General features: G+C 34.3%; 2 protein-coding genes across 2 annotated transcripts in view; both read right to left on the bottom strand.

The window, feature by feature from the left end:
• Positions 1 to 5,514: 5,514 nt before the first annotated feature.
• Positions 5,515 to 8,260, bottom strand: LOC149911191 (protein SERAC1). The gene has a single exon (XM_090103953.1). It carries the CDS (start codon positions 8,107 to 8,109, stop codon positions 5,863 to 5,865), a length of 2,247 nt encoding a protein of 748 aa, XP_089960079.1. The 5' UTR covers positions 8,110 to 8,260; the 3' UTR covers positions 5,515 to 5,862.
• A 7,089-nt stretch (positions 8,261 to 15,349) lies between these two features.
• Positions 15,350 to 19,525, bottom strand: part of LOC149911189 (uncharacterized) — a 173,258-nt gene continuing 169,082 nt past the window's right edge. The window contains exons 2-3 of the mRNA XM_090111864.1: positions 15,752 to 15,997; positions 15,350 to 15,606 (exon numbers count right to left, since the gene is read on the bottom strand). Of these exons, the coding sequence (XP_089967990.1) occupies positions 15,768 to 15,997 (230 nt within the window). The 3' untranslated portion in view covers positions 15,350 to 15,606; positions 15,752 to 15,767. The remainder of the gene's footprint in view (positions 15,607 to 15,751; positions 15,998 to 19,525) is intronic.

Raw genomic sequence — 19,525 nt, 5'->3', positions numbered from 1 at the left:
AAAAACGGCCAAGTGCGAGTTGGAGTCCTAAAAAACCTATTTTTTATTATGTTTGTAACTAAAAATTTACACTTTTACCAATTTTTCCTTATATGTGTTATAAAGACGTTGCTATTTACCAAGTAGAAGTAAACTATATAGCAGTTTATAGTAGACTGTATACACTGCAAGCATCCTGTGTGTTTTTTTATTCCCTTGCGAATATTTAATTTTGCGGAAATTTGCAGTATTAACGGATGTAGGTATCTTTTGATTGCGTTGCGTTATAAGTTTGATTTTTTTACAGCCCCAAGGGTTCTTAATCTTGAGTATCCAATATAAATTTCAGATTGATACCTCCACGCGTTCCAAAAAAACCGTCTTAACAGACAAACGGACAACAAAGTGATCCTATAAGGGTTCTGTTTTTTCCTTTTGAGGTTCGGAGCCCTAAAAATCTACCAATATTTATGTTAAAAGTACTAATTATAGTAAAATTAAAAACCAAAGTCTCGAATGAAAGTCTCATCTGAGTTTTCATAAGAGCCCCTTGACATTTTTATAATGTTATTAAGTATATTAATTAACTTTTATGTTATTTTGAGGTAATTTTACTTCACAGTAATATACGTATACGTATTTATCTGATAAATATAAAAAGCTATGCCCTGAAAGCATCAAAATCAATAATTAAAATAAAATAAGATCTTTTTTAATAAAATTATTAGTAGTTTGTTTCAATAGCTCTTTTCTTTGCTACTCTTTCTTAAATGTTTCTTCCCTAGTCAAATTCAGGTTCTTTTAGCGTGGCGCATGATGTTTTAAACTGAAATATAAAATAGAAATGCTTATACCAATAGCAATCAAGATAAAAGTTCTCAAAAACGACAGAATCATCAGTACTATGGGGTCGCGTCAGTCCTCTGGCACGATATCTGACAAAGGACTGATGCCAGCGGATTGATGAAAAGGGACTTAATATGAGGTTATAATCACAAATTATGTTTTTTTGCCTAATTTCTAATATCAACAAACTATATTTTTACAAATCATAGTTAACCATTTATAAATGAAAATAAAAATCGGATTAACAATAAAATAACGACTCACCATAGGACTGAAATGTTGACTGGCGCAGCAAGATTTTAGAGGACAAACACAACCCTAGCGCTGGTACAGTTATGACGGCCGTCAAAATATGCGGTGCACAAGTAACTTCATTACCAACATTAATACTTAGACAGGGATTTGACCTCGACTTGGTGATATTTAGCGAGAATTTCGAATTTAAAAAACACACAACGGACTGACTAGTGAAAACGATGACAAAGTTTAATTTTATTTTTTAAATAAAATGGAAAACATTGCGTTATGAAATTTGTAGTATATAATACTATGTCCATCAAAGATTGTAGTGTTTTTGTAAGTTTTCTTAAATCGATGATAATGTTTAAACGATAGTCACTTGATTGTTGGTTTTCGGAGTTGTGACATGCCAAAGTACTGACATTTGAGGTATTAATTTATTTTTTTTATTCATTTGTATTTTAAATAAAGAAGTGAAATTGAGTGACCAAATAAAGGACGCTTCATTGTTTTAAAATAGATTGTTATTTGAATAAAATATAATAAGACTTTGTTTAAATTGGCTGATGACATCGAGTTACCCCATTTTTGTATAATCACCCATATATATAGATACTAGCGGCCCGCCCCGGCTTCGCCCGTGGTACATATGAAAAATAGATGTTGGCCGATTCTCAGACTTACCCGATATGCACAGAAAATTTCATGAGAATCGGTCCACCCGTTTCGGAGGAGTATGCAGACTAACATTGTGACACGAGAATTTTATATATAAGATGAAAACTAGTAACTATTTTCCAATTCTTTATGAATTTTCAGCACATATACACGTGGCACGTAGGTGCTTTCAAAGTTTTTTACGTTTTGCATGAGATATTTCTCCGATCACGTAAAATTTCCGATGGCTGAGATCATTACGTATTAATTTAAACACTGCATAAGTTTTCATCTGAAATTCAAATTTTGTAGAAATTAATATTATCTAGTTACAACGCTGGATATGGTAAGATATTTTAATATAATATTATTAAATCGTAGGAAAGTCGAAAGAATACTAATTGAGGTTTGAATTTTGATCTACAATCGATATCGTAGCCAAAAATATTTTTTTTTGAATTTTGGGGTGAATAGCTAGAAAATATACCTCTTAGTAACTACCTTGATAATTACATAATCTAATCTATACAATTTAAAAAATCAAATATAGGTAAGCTTGAAAGCTACAAAATACTTAAATTTTATTTTTTTAGTAGAAGGTAAACCTGCATTATTTTTTCTTTTAATTTCATGTGTTCTATTTAAGTGTATTTAAGCCAGAGTCACGTGGTTTGTCGTTGTCATAGAACCTCATTACTCTGTCAAACTCATAAAATGTTATGAAAACAAAAGGCTTTGAACAGCGCGGCCCCTGCGCGACCCATTTTCTCTGACGCCAGGTGCTGAAAATCTGCATTCGGCCAACGCTGCGCGGAGGGAAACTCACCACAAAGGGTGAAATTTTCTTAAAATCGTGTTCATGTTGCTTTTCACGTAAAAACGACCTACTTCATGCCTATAATATGCTGAAAATAATAATTGCTGGATATTAACATCATGCGCAGTACACAAACAAAATATGTAGTTTTAATTAATTTAGTAGATATAGTTAGATCATAATATGCTATAAGTTACTTTAATTTTAACATTTTAGCCCTGCTTTTCGACGTAAAAACAACGCGCGACAAAATATTTTGTGAACCCAAACTTAGTTCTGGAGTCTCCGATTGCACATTTGCACCGTAGTCGTTATTATTCGATTACAGGAATTTTGCATGTATCGTACCTACGTCTGTCCATGACGTGTAGTGCACTGTGTGTTACCAATGCATAACTAGTAACTAACTATGTTTATATGCAAACACCCGGATACATATTAAACCATTTCGAGCGACTTATGATTGGAAAAAAAAATAATTTACCTGAGATACCAAATATTAATTTTTAAATCTTATTAAAGTACCTAGCTCAATTTTTTTATAAATTTTTACATAGCATGTTAGGCTATGTACTTACGTTAGATTGCTGAATGTTTGAATTTTACGCATGAACGAGAATTGTGATATATGTATTAAAGTAGTAGAAATCATAGTAACCTCAATGCATAATAAATTATTGAGGATTAAATTCACCTATGTATAACCACAGACTAATAATAATATACTACGTATACAAGTATTAACCAAGAATAAATCGTTATAACATGGAATGAACAAATTCTGAACGCAGCGCCATCTACTAAAGATTTAAGGAAGTACTAGCTTTACACGACAAAGTTATTATTTAGTGACATGTATACGTAGTATATTATTATTAGTCTGTGGTGACATCGAGTGAACGTACTACCACAGACTAATAATAATATACTACGTATACAAGTACTACTGTTGTTTGAATGATTAATAATTAATATTGATAAATGTAAATAACGCATGTTTATCCACGCAATTATGTATATAAAATTAATTATTTTCCTATTCCATGGATTTTAGTGACATCTTTAATTTTTAGATTAAACTTTCATTGTAACAATTTCAGATGTTTTAGAGAAATTCAAGCTTGTTCCGATAGATGGCGCTTAAATCCAAATTGTAACAAAACTATGAGTTACGAGTGCCTGTCATGTTAATTGCTTTTTAATACATTTTATGATCAATAAACAATTCACTAAATTGTAATCCACAATCCACATACAAAATCACATCATAATATGTAAAACTACTATAAAAGTTATATAAACAATATCAACCATATTGTAAAAAGGTTTCGTATAATATAAAATGGGTAGTATTTAAACGAGTGACTGTAAATTAAAGTTTTAGTTATCAAAAATAATTAATTGGGGTAACAGAATTACTAAGTGAGCGACTGACTGCGAGCGATGAAAAATGAATAGATCAGCAACTAACAAACATTAATTTGCGTTACATAAAATACAAAATGAGCAGCTTCATAATATATTTTGAGCGACCTAATATAAAATATTAATTGTTTGAGTGACAAAATTACGTCTTGTATTATATTCATTATTTGGCATATGATTTAATTTATTTATACTGAGTGGCATTTTATCATAATCGAGGTAGTTAAGTAACTATTTCGAATAGAAAAATCACTTTAAAAGTTCAATTTGTTTTTGAAAGTTTTATCAAATAACTATTTGAACAATTTATTCTAGTGTTTTTAGTCGCTCTAGATGAGCGTAATTTAGTCGCTCGCTCACTCACAGTCGCTATTCTTTTTACCGGCATACACTTTGGAGAGTGCGCTGCGGAATTGCACGACCTAATTCCGCCATCCCCATTTTTCCATCGTTCGTCGAGGCGCACAGATTCTAGGCGTCGGGTACATGGAACGTCAACCATGTGGCGATACATGGTTGACGTTCCATGTACCCGGACAAAGCGGTTCGGATCGTCATTCTTTATTCGAACCGCTAGGGACTGGAACATGCTTCCTGAATCTGTGTTCCCCGAATTTGGAGGTCTTCAAGAAGAGAGTGAACAGGTACATTTTAGGGAAGCGCGCTCCATCTTAGGCCACATCTCAGCTTACCATCAGGCGAGATTGTGGCCAAGCGCTCCCCTATTGTACAATAAAAAATAAAAAAAAATGTGTGCGTGTACTACGCGTACGTGTACACACGTAAGAAATGAAAATTCTTTATGACCTTATTTTTCAAAAAATAATTTACAATATGCAACTTTACAGAAATATGTCGAATCACGCGTGATACGATAAGAAAAAAAAAGGTGTGTAACGAAAAAATGTCACGCGTAACTAAAAAATGTTACACTAAATTTTTTTTCAACCCCGATAAAGAAGTTTCACTTCAAAAATCTATTCGCTCAAATAGTAATTTAGTCGCTCGTATAGACATAGTAATCGCACAATTAGAATTCTAATATATCAAATGGATTAATCACAATCCTCCTTTAGTACTTACGCTCAATCTGTATTTTATTATCAACTAATATTAATTGTTGCTTGTTTAGTTTATTTGTCGATTACTCAAATTCATACCGATCAAGTTATTAAATCAGTACCTATCTCATAATCAGTCGCTCACATTATTTTCAGTCGCTCGTTTTATTATTCCCCATATAAAATAGGTACATAGAAGACATAACCAATAGTATAAATTGAAGATATAAAATCATAAGTAGGTACATTCACCCACTTATCATAACTACTATAATGTAAACTGCATTATTTAATACATATAATATATGAAATGGAAAATAAGTATTATTTGATTATTGTACTCGATAATGTTAATAGGTACATTACAAAGGTACTTACTAGCATTATTATTAAAATTCAATTGTGAATATGTACAGTTTACCAACATGAGAATAGGTAAGTACTTGTTAAAAAAAATGAAAAAGGGCAATGCTCAACCATAATGAAAATTTTATATTTAATCAACTACAATATGGTCTTTGCTATACAATATTATTAAATAATTGCTATGTACATATCCTTGTGCAAAGTACTCTATTGTACAATTCTATCATTTTAAAAGAAACTAATATGACTAGAAGTTATTCTGAATAAATTTGAGCAGAATTGAAATTAGAATTAGGTTAAATAAATGAGCATTGTAAACAAGAGTTGACATAACTTACTTATTTAATATTTTCTAAAATATTATTCTAAATAATCTTTGAAAGAAAATATTATGTGTTGGAGCACCCATTGAAATAATTTATATATACCTGATTAATACTGTAATAACAACATAATTTTCACAATTATAACTCAATCAGAGAAATCATCACTAAAAGTTTGCAATAATGCTTTTTGAATCTTTTGAGCTTGTTCAATATTCTGAGCCTCATCTATTACTTGTAATACTGATTTTATTCTGTTCCTAGCAGCCCACATAAGATAATCGGCATAATATTGAACATAGCTCTCCGTGTAATATAATTCTACATCTTCTGCAGTTACTCTCTTAAGAACATTTAGAACAGTTGTATATAAAATAGACTGCCTCGTTGCTGGCTTGCATATTGATAAATGATCTAACGGTAATTGATAAAATACACCACGGCCAAGATCAGCTGAATCAGGTTGTACAAAATGAATAGGTACTTTAAATGCTGTGACTGGAGTCGGTAAAGTTTCTGCAAAGCTTATAGTTTCCCAGCCATAGTGATCAGCATATTTAATGAAAGCATTATGTATTTTAAGTAAAACTGGTGAATTTTCTTGTAACTGTCTCACATCTTGAGAAGGCCAAAGAACTGCAGCTGCTGCTCGTGGCATAGTTGCCAGTGCACTTCCCTTGTGCGGAGTACTGTAAAATACAATTGCCTTGGTGTAATCACACAACTGTTTGGTATTTGGATCTTGACACTCGGATGCTTGTATGAGCAATTGTTTTACTATCAGACCACCCATAGAGTGTGTAAGCCAAACAAGATTTTTTTTGCCAACTCCAGCATCCACTAACGTTGGTATTAGTTCTGAAGCTCTAGTGGCTATATCAGTATTTTGTAAGGGGCAGTGCTCTAACCATTCAGAAAGAGAAGTCCAATAATTAATGCCCAAAATTCTCAAATTCTTACAATCTTTTGGCAGCCAATCTTTAGGCCAGCAAAATGTATAATTACATTTATCTTCTTCTTCCTGCAACAAGGCATTCCTCTTTTTCTTGGCAGTGAATGTATACTTGTTGATGGGTTCCCTTTTAGCTTCTATAGGAAGATCATGGAAAACAACCTCAACATTTGATAACAGTGATTCTTCTTCAATCTCCATGATGTCTTCTAACACTTGTTGCAATTCTGGATCATAGTATTTTGCCTCTGTTTCATTTTCCTTGCAGGGATTGCAATCAGTGTCTGTGACAGACACTTCAATAAGACCAACGGGATGTGCACATGATTTATCTCTTTGTCTCCATGTAACAAAAACACCCCCACGCAGCCCATGAACTAAGAGTGTATCACATGTGTGTTTAGCTGCAGTTCTATATAAAGGGTACAAAAGATATAAGCCAGGTCTATACAAGTATTCACCTGATAGGTTTGTTAGGGAAACTGCGGCTGAACTTGCTAAACGGACATCATTTGATCTCAGTAACCGTGATAAATCCCTAATGAGCCCATTTTGAAAGAAATCATTCAATAAATTGCTATGTACACTAAGAATTGTAAAAACTTTTAATACTGCCATATCTATATCAATATCATTGTGATATCGTAAAAGTAATTCAGCCAAGCAAGGTAAGATGCCCTGTTTAATTAATGTTTGACTAGAAATATCTTTTTCATAAGATTTAGAATAGAATAGAGAAAGGTGGTGGTGGATAGCATCAAGACATAAAATACAAAGTTCTTTTTCACTAAGATTATCAGGCTTTGTTGGCACATCTGCTTCAACAGGTTGTTCTTGGATATTTAAAAAATATTTGTTAAGAAAATAATGAATACAACTATGAGGATTAACAGTTTGCACAGCCAAAAGAAAGTCTCTTAACCTAAAAGATAGTAACTCTGATGTTAAAGCTGCCCTCCGAACATGTATGGGCGGTGGAAGAAAATATCTTAAATCGGCACCACGGGTACGAGCAAGTAGAACTGCTGTATCTTTATCGAGTGCTTGAGCAAGCTTCAAACAATCCCAACTTTTATTATTTTTAAAGGCTGCTAGTTGCTCCAGAGCTATATTGCGTTGATCTTTACTACCATGACGACAGAGCCAAAGGAGCTTCCAAGCTAAAGAGTATTTCAAGCTCTTCCATATTCTAGAAAAACCAACCGACTGCTTGTTTTCCCTCTCGTGTTGCTCTTTCATAACAGCATCGTACGAAGGGTCTTCGATGTATATATATTCCGGAGTACATTTCTTGTCGACATCTATAACATTGTGATTTACAATTCTATTTATTCTACCTGTCGTCTGTTTCAAATGATATGCGACTAATATAACACCAGTGCCCCAAATAGATGAAAATTTCAGTATACGTAAGAGAGATTTCAATCTGTCTTGTAAAGTCATTATTATAACTGAACGATGACTTCAAAGTTGGCACATAAATAGTCACTTATACAATATTATGATAAAATGCTTTAAACGAGGACGATATAGGTAAACTTTTCTAATAATTTCGATAATAACTAATAAAGAAAATATATGAAACAAATCTGCAACTTTGTTATTGTGTCATATGTCATTTCTTAACGTTACTGACTACTGTCAGTATACTGTCACCTTAGAGTGTCAAAATATTTTCCTTTCGTAAATGTCATAAATAAATCATCATCATCATCATCATCATTCCAGCCTTTCAGGACGTCCACTGCAGGACATAGGCCTCCCCCTAAGATTTCCAAAACGACCGATCACCAGCGGCCTGAATCCAGCGGCTCCCCGCCACTTTGATCAGGTCGTCTGTCCATAGATAAATAATAAGTTTATATTTTTCTAATGGGCTGAGAAACAAAGCACCTTTTTATTAAAAATTAGCCGATTTATTTACTAAATGAATTTATAGCAGGGGCTACCAATCTTTATCAGCTCGCGGGGCAGTTTTATGTTGAGTTTTTTGTCACGTCGTCGCCCTAACTACACCGATATAGGTGTCATAGGTATATGGTCGAATGGTCGACATAGGTACCTACAATACAAGAATAGAAATTAGCTTAGGCAGAGAAGAACAAAAATTAAAAATATTCACTTAATTTCTTTATTGTAAAAGAATATAGAGAGAAAACAACAAGTAAGGCTTATGAGAAACAAAATAAAACACGATAAAGGCGATACGCACGACGTAAGTAGGTAGGTAGTATCGTCGTAGCCATTTTACGACGCTAAATACTATCTATACCGATTCGAGCACTCAAAAAAGGTACTCGCGAATATAAGCAGATCGACTCACGGCGCCCCTCTAACTTTCTACGGCGCACCAGGGCGCCGCGGAAAGTTCACATTTTGGGAACCCCTGATTTATAGGATACCGGATAAGTACATTGAGAAGCGTCACACACAAGCCGCCACTAGCTCTGCGTCCCTCAGGCGCGCGCGAACCATGCTGCTCGCGAAGTATTATTTATTTATTTAAATACTTTATTGCACTGCCAACAAAAAAACTTACAAAAAGAAAACTTATACTAAAAGAAGACACAGCACAGATGGCGGCCTTATCACTTATAAGTGATTTCTTCCAGGCAACCAACTGAAGATGGGATAACATAATAGAAAAAAGGAGGTGGGTAAAAAGTAAACGCAATAATTATGTAATATAAAACTAATAGAAAAAAAATACTAATAAATATACTATAAATAATACCTAGATATAATAATAGATATCATATATATTATATACATACGTATATACCTATAATTATATATACATACCATAAGTAAAATAAATACATACAATACATATCGTAATACATGTACATAATATAATATGTATAAAAAGGCAAATTACAGCGAAGGAGAGATCATGAGCTAAATATACTATCCCGAGTCAAAAGCAAGATTCAAGTAATGATTCCTGACAAGGCTTTTGAATGTGGATAGCGTTTGGGCTTGTCTGATATTTATCGGCAAGGCATTCCAGAGTTTAATGGCAGTAACCGCAAAGGAATCGCCATAGAAGTGTGTGCGGTGAAAAGGAATGCCCAGAACAAGCCTATCCACAGAACGAAGAGAATAATTTTCACAATGCAGGAAATTAAATTTAGTTTTGAGATAGGAAGGGGTCTTAGGGTCAAAAAGGATACGATATAGTAGCTGCAAATAATGCACATTCCGGCGAAGACGGATTGGGAGCCACTTGAGCTTCTTGCGAAAGGAGGAGACGTGGTCGTATTTGCGAAGACCAAATACGAACCGGATACCGAAATTCTGAAGACGCTCAAGTTTGTCTAATTGCTCCACTGTTAAATCAGGAAAGCATGCATCAGCGTAATCAATAATGGGTAGGAGTAGGGATTGTGCTAGCATAATTTTTGTCGATATGGGTAGGAAGTTACGAAGACGCCGTAGAGAACTAGACGCAGCGTAAAATTTCCGACCAAGTTCCTGAATGTGATGGGACCAAGATAAAGTCTGATCCAAGTGAATGCCTAGATTTTTTACATTCTTACTGTAGGGTATGATTACGCCGTGGATATTTATGGAAGGCAATATACCCCAGTCAACCTCAGAAAGTTGATAAGGACTACCGATAACGATAACCTGGCTCTTTGATGGATTCAACTTAAGGCCGAATTGATCGCACCAACTAACTATGTTAGCCAGTTCGTTATTAATAGAGCGAACAGCATGCGGTAGGTCATCAAGCGTTGACTGGACATATATCTGTAAATCGTCAGCAAACATATGGTAGGGAGAAGTTAATAAGGATGTGAGATTATTAATGAAAATGGCAAAGAGAAGAGGTGACAAGACGCCACCCTGTGGCACACCGGCGGAGACTGCGCACCAAGATGAATGTTTTTCATCAAGCAAAACACGCTGCCGCCGATCGCCCAGGTAACTTCGAAACCAGTCAAGAACTGCTGATGAAAAGTTAATAAGACGTAGCAAACTAAGCAGTATATTATGATTTACAGTGTTAAAAGCATTGCTAAAATCCAGAAGTGCTAAAACTGTGAGTTGCTTGTTATCCATACCGTGGCGGATGTCATCAGTAACTTTGACAAGGGCAGTGGTCGTACTATGACCGGGACGGAAACCAGACTGATAAGGACTAAGGATATTATTAGTGTTGAGAAAGGTACTAAGCTGGGAGTGGATAAGACGCTCAAGTACTTTGGAAAGAAAGGGTAAGATGGAGATGGGTCGGAAATCAGATAAACTTAAAGGATTCGATTTTTTGGGAAGAGGGATGATATGAGCGTCCTTCCAGGCGCTAGGAAATGTTCCTCTCGTATCCTCTCGTGTGAGCACCACGCATTCTCAAATGACCTCCATTGGAAAAGTGGACATGTATTTTACGTGCCTGTTGTGTAATTTATTTCATAGATTGGTTTAGTAGTTTATGGGCCGATTTTTCAAATGCTTGAATAAAACTTATCCGTCCAATAAAGTATAACACGATAATATTAAAATGTCACGTAAACTGTCAAATACGGGCAATTAGAATACATTTTTAAAATGGTAGTTTTATACATTATTCGACGGACGACGAATAAGTTCCAAGGATTGAAAAATCAGCCCTAAGTTGTTTAATCTTTACTTTTTTGTGTAAAGAGTTGATGATTGATTGATGTAATAAATAAAAATGTTGTGTGGTTTTATGAAACCACGGTAAAAGTGAAACTGTTCGAACACTGCTTTGTGTAGCGCATGTCGCGTGACGGCTGCCGAGTAGGTATACCTACTCGGCAGCCGCGATTCACGCGACATGCGCTACACGGACCAAAAAGTTTGAGACGATGTAATAAAAGTTTCACTTTAATAAATAAATACAAATTTTACAATTTTTGTCTATCTGTCTGTTTGTTCCGGCTGATCTCAGGAACGATTGGACCGATTTTGACGAGACTTTCTATAACAGATAGCTGTTGTTGTAAGGAGTAACTTGGGTTATTTTTTATACTGTTATTCCCACAGGAACATTAGGAACATTCGGAGGTGCAGCTAGTATAAAATTAACGGTCCGCCCCAAACGGTAGGTACATGTTTACGTTTTCTCTCCTTATGAACCATCCTCGTACTTCAAGAAATATTATAAAAAACGAAATAACGAAATCGCTGCAGCCATTCTTTAGTTTTAGCTTACCTACATTACATTTAGATTAATGCGATTTTACATTACATGCGATTCATTATTATTTTATAGAAGATTAATCCCTATTTCAGATTTCCCATGCTCACGGTATCGTGCGTGAATGACTGGATCGATTTCGATGATTTATGTTGTGTTCGTTATAGTTACAAAAATGATTAAAGAAAATATTTTAATGGCTACCTATTATTTAAAACGTAACGCCTAAGTACCTATTTGAGGACAGAAAAGCGTCGTATGAACATTTTTTCATCGCGATGCACCCCTCAAGTCAAAATCCTTGAACTTAAAAATTTAGAATTCCTTTTTCATACTTCCATCAAATTGAAGTAGGTACTTAATTACAGATTTTGATGATTTTTATTCTTGGTCTACCTACTAGAACAAAGACGTACCTATTACCTATATATTAATTTTTAAGTTGCCTCACAGAGGAAGCAGTTACAGTGGTATCAAGATCCAATAGGAGCAGAATGTACGAAACAGAAATACTAGGTTCACATGAATGAATAGGAGTTCTTCGTAATGAAGCTCCACCTCCATCCATTCTGTGCCCTTGAATTTACTGAGCATGCGTAAAATAAAGTCGTAATAAGGCTTCAATAAATTTCCAGTAGAATTAAAAATTATTTAAAGCAGATCATCTTAGACCATACTATAAATGTATGACAAAATTGGTGTTGAGTGGTGACCCATTTACTACCCAGAATCCGACATTTAGATATAAGTACTTAATATTATTATTTATTTGTGTTGGATTTTTCCTAATAAATATCATGTTTAATCAAAAAAAACGTTATAAGTAGGAAACAAACTACCTACAATTGTTTTCATTCGGACATTAATTTGGGATTCGATACGGAAAAATCAAACAAAAATTGGAAACTAGGACGAAGTTTACAAAAATATGAGACTAAGTTTTAAGTTTCCTGACAGAGGGCATGAGTTGACTAGGTAGGTACTACAATTCAAATCCTAACAGGAGCGAAAACCTATTTCAATCTAGTGGAGTTATAATTAAACAGCAAAATATAATGCCTTCCTTGTTAAAATAAACCAAACCGATTATTTGGTTTGTGAAGGTTATTTCCGAATGTTTCAGTGGGTCTGCACTCTGCAGTAGTGGCAGTCCGTGCCACATTTCGTTCCACGTCTTGTAAACAATAATTCATATAGGTACATATTAAGAAAAAGAACAAACCGATATTACAAGAAACATGGGCGCCAAACATAAGTCATTGAATTACTAGGTATTACAAATTAAATGTAATTAAATCGTTGAGTTGTGCGTTATAATATCCTATGAGTACCTGACTCTAGGGATAAATACGCTGTGATTGAAAGGTAATTTCATCAGCGTACACATAAATCACGACGTATATACGGTATATCTTCCGTTATTTACCTACATCTAATTTGTGTAAGTATCCATTTATTTATATTGTATATGCCCAAATAATTTTAAAAGAAGTTGTTATTGTGTTTATAGTTATAGGTATGTAAAAGAAAAATAACAATTTGTATGGTTTTATCGTTTATTGTAAAAGAAACAACTTATAATTATCAATATTTAAATCGTATTTACATTGGGTAAATTGAATATTAAAAATAAAATATTTTCTTACAATGATTGAATGTTAGTAGTAGAATGAAGGTGTAATAAAATAGGCCTATATATTAATACGACTGCTTACTTAGAAGTAATTGTCTTATAGTTAACTTATTATTTAGCAGAGATGTATTTAAAACATTCATATGCTTATACTAGGTAATACAGAATGTTACATCCAATTTTAATTATCGCCATATTTTGTAATCTAAGATCGCTATCATTATCAATAATAATTATTCTGCGCACACCAGATGTACCTACCTGTATGGATGTACCTACGCTAAAAGTAGGTAATTTTATAGAATTATTAGCAAATTAATAATAGGTAAAACGAAATGCGTCGTACATGAAAATATGCACAACACCTACATCTTTGAAAATCTGGCAACATCCATCAAGCGAATTATTTTTTTTTTGCAGGAAGTTACTTTTGATTAAATACGTAATATTTTTATTAAAAGCAAAACAAACATATATTCATTAACTATGTACCTATACCTACTGAAAAAACTGATCCTTAAAAATATATCAGAATAGCTTAACATCCTTTCAAACTATTAAGAAATGTTTGGTAAGGCAAATACATTTTGATAGGCTATGTTGCATTTTTAATAAAATTAATTTTTGTTACAACAGTTATCAATTCTATAATAATTAATCGTTGGTGTTTTCATATATTTATTTATATTAAAATAAAATATGTGTCAATTGACTTATTTGATACAAGCGTACCTAGGTGTCCTTTTCTATAAGAAGGACCTCTTCAATAATAATTACTTAAAATGTATATATTGTATTAAAAAGAAGTAAACATTACACATTATAGTTATGAAATATCATCTTGTAAGTTTTATCTAATCACTAGCCGCTTTCCGCTCGCAGCTTCGCCCGCGTTGTATCCTTAGAGATCTACGCTATCCATTGTTGGAAAAAGTATGAAAATCGGTGCAGCAGTTTTTGAGTTCATCATAAACAGACATACAGACAGAAACGGAGGACCTTGTTTTATAACATATTAGTTAAATGATATTCGCATACTATGAAACACTTGTTCAACGGATTTACAGACCTCTTTTAAATCATAATATTCAAGGACAATTTCACAGCCTAGTTTATAAAAGGTTTATAATTAATATATTATGTTATTACAAGAGATACATAATATAATCAACGGTTATCAATAATCTATAATAGGCACTTCTGATATATCTATTACTAGCTTCCGCCCGCGGCTTCGCCTGAGTGGTGTTTTGATAAAAGGTAGCCTATGTCCTTTCTCAGGGTCTAAAGATTGTCTGTGCCAAATTTCATCAAAATCGGTCGAGAGGTGGTAAGCGTAACAGACAGACAGACAAAGTTACTTTCGCATTTATAATATTAGTAGTGATTTATTGGACGTAGAACCTATAATACGAATAATAATAATGAAATTGAGGCTAAAAATTATTGGTATAAATATGTAACACATACCGCGTCTTTCTAAATTGAGAATTGATTTGATTAAGGTTTGAGGAAGTGAGATAAACGACAAGAAAATATTCAAGCAGTATTTACTTAACTATTATTTGAGACGTTCTCAACGACAATATTTTTCATTCAGAAACTGGCCGTTACGAAATTATCAAGTAAAGAATGCGTCGAGGATTTTATGACTATTTTCTACGTTATCAGCGTAAGAAACACGTTTGAAGTACGGCCCTTTTATCTCAGTGTAGGTACTAAATTTGTGACACCCTGTATGCATTTTATTGGTGATGTAATATATGCATTTTAAAATAAACTAGAGTTATATTTCGTAGTATTAATTGGCTTATTTTATAATATCAAAGAATAAATTTTACATGCATAATAATTATATCACTCTAAGATGTTTGACTCTAAGTGTTGAGTTTACATTGCGTACATTTTATAAAATCATATTTTAAAAGCTTCAATATTGATACTAATTTATTTAAATATCAACGTAATACTTATAGCTACTAATCTAAAAAGTTATACTACTTAATATTTATTTATTTACTAAGTAGGTATCAATCCTCTATCAGAATCGTATCAATTGATATTTTAATTAAAAAATTCGTTGATTAACTCTGTTCTTCTAAAGAAGTCTTTTATCTCCTCAAGGCTGCTCTTATACCGAAATCTGGAAATAGAAAATAAAACTGAAATTAAATTTTTGTAAAAGAAAATAGAGGTAACTTATGCAAACATAATAATTAAAAAATATGAAAGTATTTTTATAATTTAGTCGTTAAAACTTAAAACTATTAAAAATAAAAAATATTAACCTGCATATGATTTATTTCATATTATGTGATCATAGTAGGAGTGTACTGTGGCGCAAGACGATGAAGTTGAAGGCGTGGTAGCGACGCTAGCGGAACTCTGCAGCCCTGGTAGTGGCGTCGGTGGCTTGCAGTCGGCCAGCGTGGGCAATGGGGAAGACAGGTGGTGGCCAAACCCCATCACACCGCTGATCGTCGAGCCGCTCAGAGAACTCGGCGGCAGCATCTGTCCGTGCACACCACGCATTCCTGAAATAAACAACGTTTAATTTAGCCCTGAGATTAAATAATGTTTTTAATCAATCGCAATGCTTGCATACACTTATTGTATTAAAAGGATTTTAGGAGCAGGTCAGGGAATTAAAAAATAAGATTATAATGTTATATAATATTGTGGTTGTGGTTGAGAGTTGTTGTAACACAAAAAATAATGAACATGATAACACTATTATGTTAAATTTTTTCTATTCTTTATAAATTTATATGATAACAATATTTTGCTTATTGAGTGATATAAATTATACTATTTTAAATTAAAATATATACATTCTATTGAAACATTTCAGATTTTAGCTCATCAATTTACAAGTAGTTTCATTCAAATCATCTAATTCGTAATCGATGAAAGTTATCGGCTCGCGCTCTCGTTTTCACCTCCCGTAGACAAGATGTGAAATAAACCTCACCATAGAGGGCAATGTCTGACTGACAACGCGTTGATACACGCTAGGGTAGTGTAAAATCTCCGACACATTCGACATTAATCTGTGGCTGCTAAGATATAATTGCACGTTTCTAGTTGCCATCGCTCGCGCCTGCCGCGTGTCTGTTGTCGCCCACGTACGCGCCTTACCTAATCGCCTTAATTTAAACAAACGAACCAATTGGATGATTTTAGGAATAAAATCTGGCATCGTCTATTTTCTGAAAGTCTGTAGGCACACATGTTTTATGAAACAATTATAGCACGTACGTCTCGATCGGCTCGTACTACTTATTCGTTGTAGAAGTTTAAGTGGTATTTATTTCCGATGAAAGGGTTATATCACACGCTCTCTGCAGCTCTTGTCAACACGTTTTAGATCGTATATTAAGTGAGGGCATTATCGATAGAATAAATTACTGTTAAGGACGCATATACAAATTGACGCGCATCAATTTTACGTTTTGAGTCTTACTACTACACGTGCACGGCTCACACACACAGCGAAATGCGAGAAACGACGAAATTATGACTAAACTGACACGACTTGATAATTGAACTTATTTTTATTGCCATGTTTTTTTTTTTTAATTTACTTTGATTTGTTTGTAACGTTGAATGGTCACAAAAGTAGATACCATTTACCTAATTTCATTGGACAGTGATTGATTGGTAAACAAGTACTTGCCAAAGTATACTTCGAAGACGGCTACTGGAACTAATAGATGATTAGAGCTACGTGTACCAAGTTTGGGCTCATTTTGTTAGTTATGTTGAGACCTTACCTCCGGACTTGATGGAGTGACCTGAAGGTGTACTTCGAAGACGGCTACTGGAACTAATAGACGAGTAGAGCTAGGTATGCCGAGTTTGGGCTCGTTTTGTTAGTTACGTTGAGACCTTACCTCCGGACTTGATGGAGTGACCTGAAGGTGTACTTCGAAGACGGCTACTGGAACTAATAGACGAGTAGAGCTAGGTATGCCGAGTTTGGGCTCGTTTTGTTAGTTACGTTGAGACCTTACCTCCGGACTTGATGGAGTGACCTGAAGGTGTACTTCGAAGACGGCTACTGGAACTAATAGACGATTTGAGCTAGGTGTGCCGAGTTTGGGCTCATTTTGTTAGTTATATTGAGACCTTACCTCCGCAATTGATAAAGTGACCTGCAGGTGTACTTCGAAGACGGCAACTGGAACTAACAGACGAGTAGAGCTAGGTGTGCCGAGTTTGGGCTCGTTTTGTTAGTTATGTCGAGACCTTACCTCCGGACTTGATGGAGTGACCTGAAGGTATACTTCGAAGACTGCTACTGGAACTAATATACGAGCTGAGCTAGGTGTGCCGAGTTTGGGCTCGTTTTTTTAGTATATAATTTTGTTGTGGTATCAAATGCAAGTGGGTTTTCGAAAACTAGAAAGAAAATACTTTTATTTGGCACATACATATACTACTGATAGGTACTTGCAAATACTTTTTAAGTTCCAATATACTGAAACATTACTATAAATAAAATGTTGTGTGGTTTTATGAAACCACGGTAAAAGTGAAACTGTTCGAACGGTTCCGAACACTGCTTTGTGTAGCGCATGTCGCGTGCTGAGTAGGTATACCTACTCGGCAGCCGCGATACACGCGACATGCGCTACACAGACCAAAAAGTTTGAGACGATGTAATAAAAGTTTCACTTTAATAAAATCTATCAAAAATCTTATATCATACGTATATAATATGTATCTTTATTTATATCTAACTAGCGACCCGCCCATGCTTCGCATGGGTGCAATGGCACGGCCGCGGCGGCCAGCCGGTACCGCCGCAAACGCTACGTCCCGCAATTTTTAAATCTGTAATATCTTCGAAAATATTCACTTAAATCATACGGTGTAAAGGGCCATATAGATCTATATTAAATGAACAATGTATTTAAGGTATTTAATTGGTTAAGAATTAATGCTGTATTGGTTAAAATCGCTTCGAAAATTAGCCATTATTTGTCGTAAAAAGTAAATGACAAGAAAAAGTAATTGTGGGTTATCCATAAGAGATAGACATATACCATCACGGACTTTTCCGTAGACTTTTTCAATGTGTACAATACTTAGTACATTATTTTGATAGAACTCGTAGGGTTCAGCCTGCGTTTGCAATGTAAGCGGAATAAATGTTATTATTTACGACATCACATTAGAAACCTCAAAAATAACAGTACTTTTCCACTATTTAATGGATGTTATTATACATATAAACCTTCCTTTTGAATCACTCTATCTATTAAAAAAAAACCACATCAAAATCCGTTGCGTAGTTTCAAAGATGCGTACAAAGGGACATAGGGACATAGGGACATAGGGACAGGGAAAGCGACTTTGTTTTATACTATGTAGTGATGCCACTTTGCGTTGTAATTTTATAACTCAAGAACAGGCTCACCTATCCAAACAAAATGTTTAGGCTTTTTTCAGACTATTAAGTACATGGTTTATGTGAAGTTTGGTAAGGTAGAGTAGTGTATAGTATGGTAGAATAGGGTAAAGTAGTGTAGAGTAGAGTAGTGTAGGGTAGGATAGATAGGGTAGGGTTATGTAGGGTAAAAGATAAAAAAATGGATAAAACTCAAGAAAAACAATTCTTTTTAATTAATTCTTAGTTTTCATTATATTACTATGGCAATTTGATGAATGTTCCTGTAGTTCCATATTTCTTTTGAATCTTGGATCGGTCAATTCTGGAAGGAGGCTGTTCTTATAAAATCGAATTAAATGTGTCTTCATGTTCTCCTTCAAAAATTGATCGTCATATCTTTCCGGTTGCCCTTCGGGTGTATCATCACGACTACCTTCACGTAGCTCTAATCGTCTATTAGTCCCAGTAGCCGTCTTCGAAGTACACCTTCAGGTCACTCCATCAAGTCCGGAGGTAAGGTCTCAACGTAACTAACAAAACGAGCCCAAACTCGGCATACCTAGCTCTACTCGTCTATTAGTCCCAGTAGCCGTCTTCGAAGTACACCTTCAGGTCACTCCATCAAGTCCGGAGGTAAGGTCTCAACGTAACTAACAAAACGAGCCCA

This window comes from Colias eurytheme, chromosome 1, assembly GCF_061535395.1.
Source record: "Colias eurytheme isolate Ceu_HAF_F1 chromosome 1, ilColEury1 Martin Lab GWU primary, whole genome shotgun sequence".
NCBI classification, from domain to species: domain Eukaryota; kingdom Metazoa; phylum Arthropoda; class Insecta; order Lepidoptera; family Pieridae; genus Colias; species Colias eurytheme.
The sequence above is the reverse complement of the archived record's forward strand: the minus strand, read 5'-3'. Positions and strand labels throughout refer to the sequence as shown.

Coding starts and splice junctions, on each gene's coding strand:
- LOC149911191 (XM_090103953.1), bottom strand. CDS start 8,109: ATGACTTTACAAGACAGATTGAAATCTCTCTTACGTATACTGAAATTT.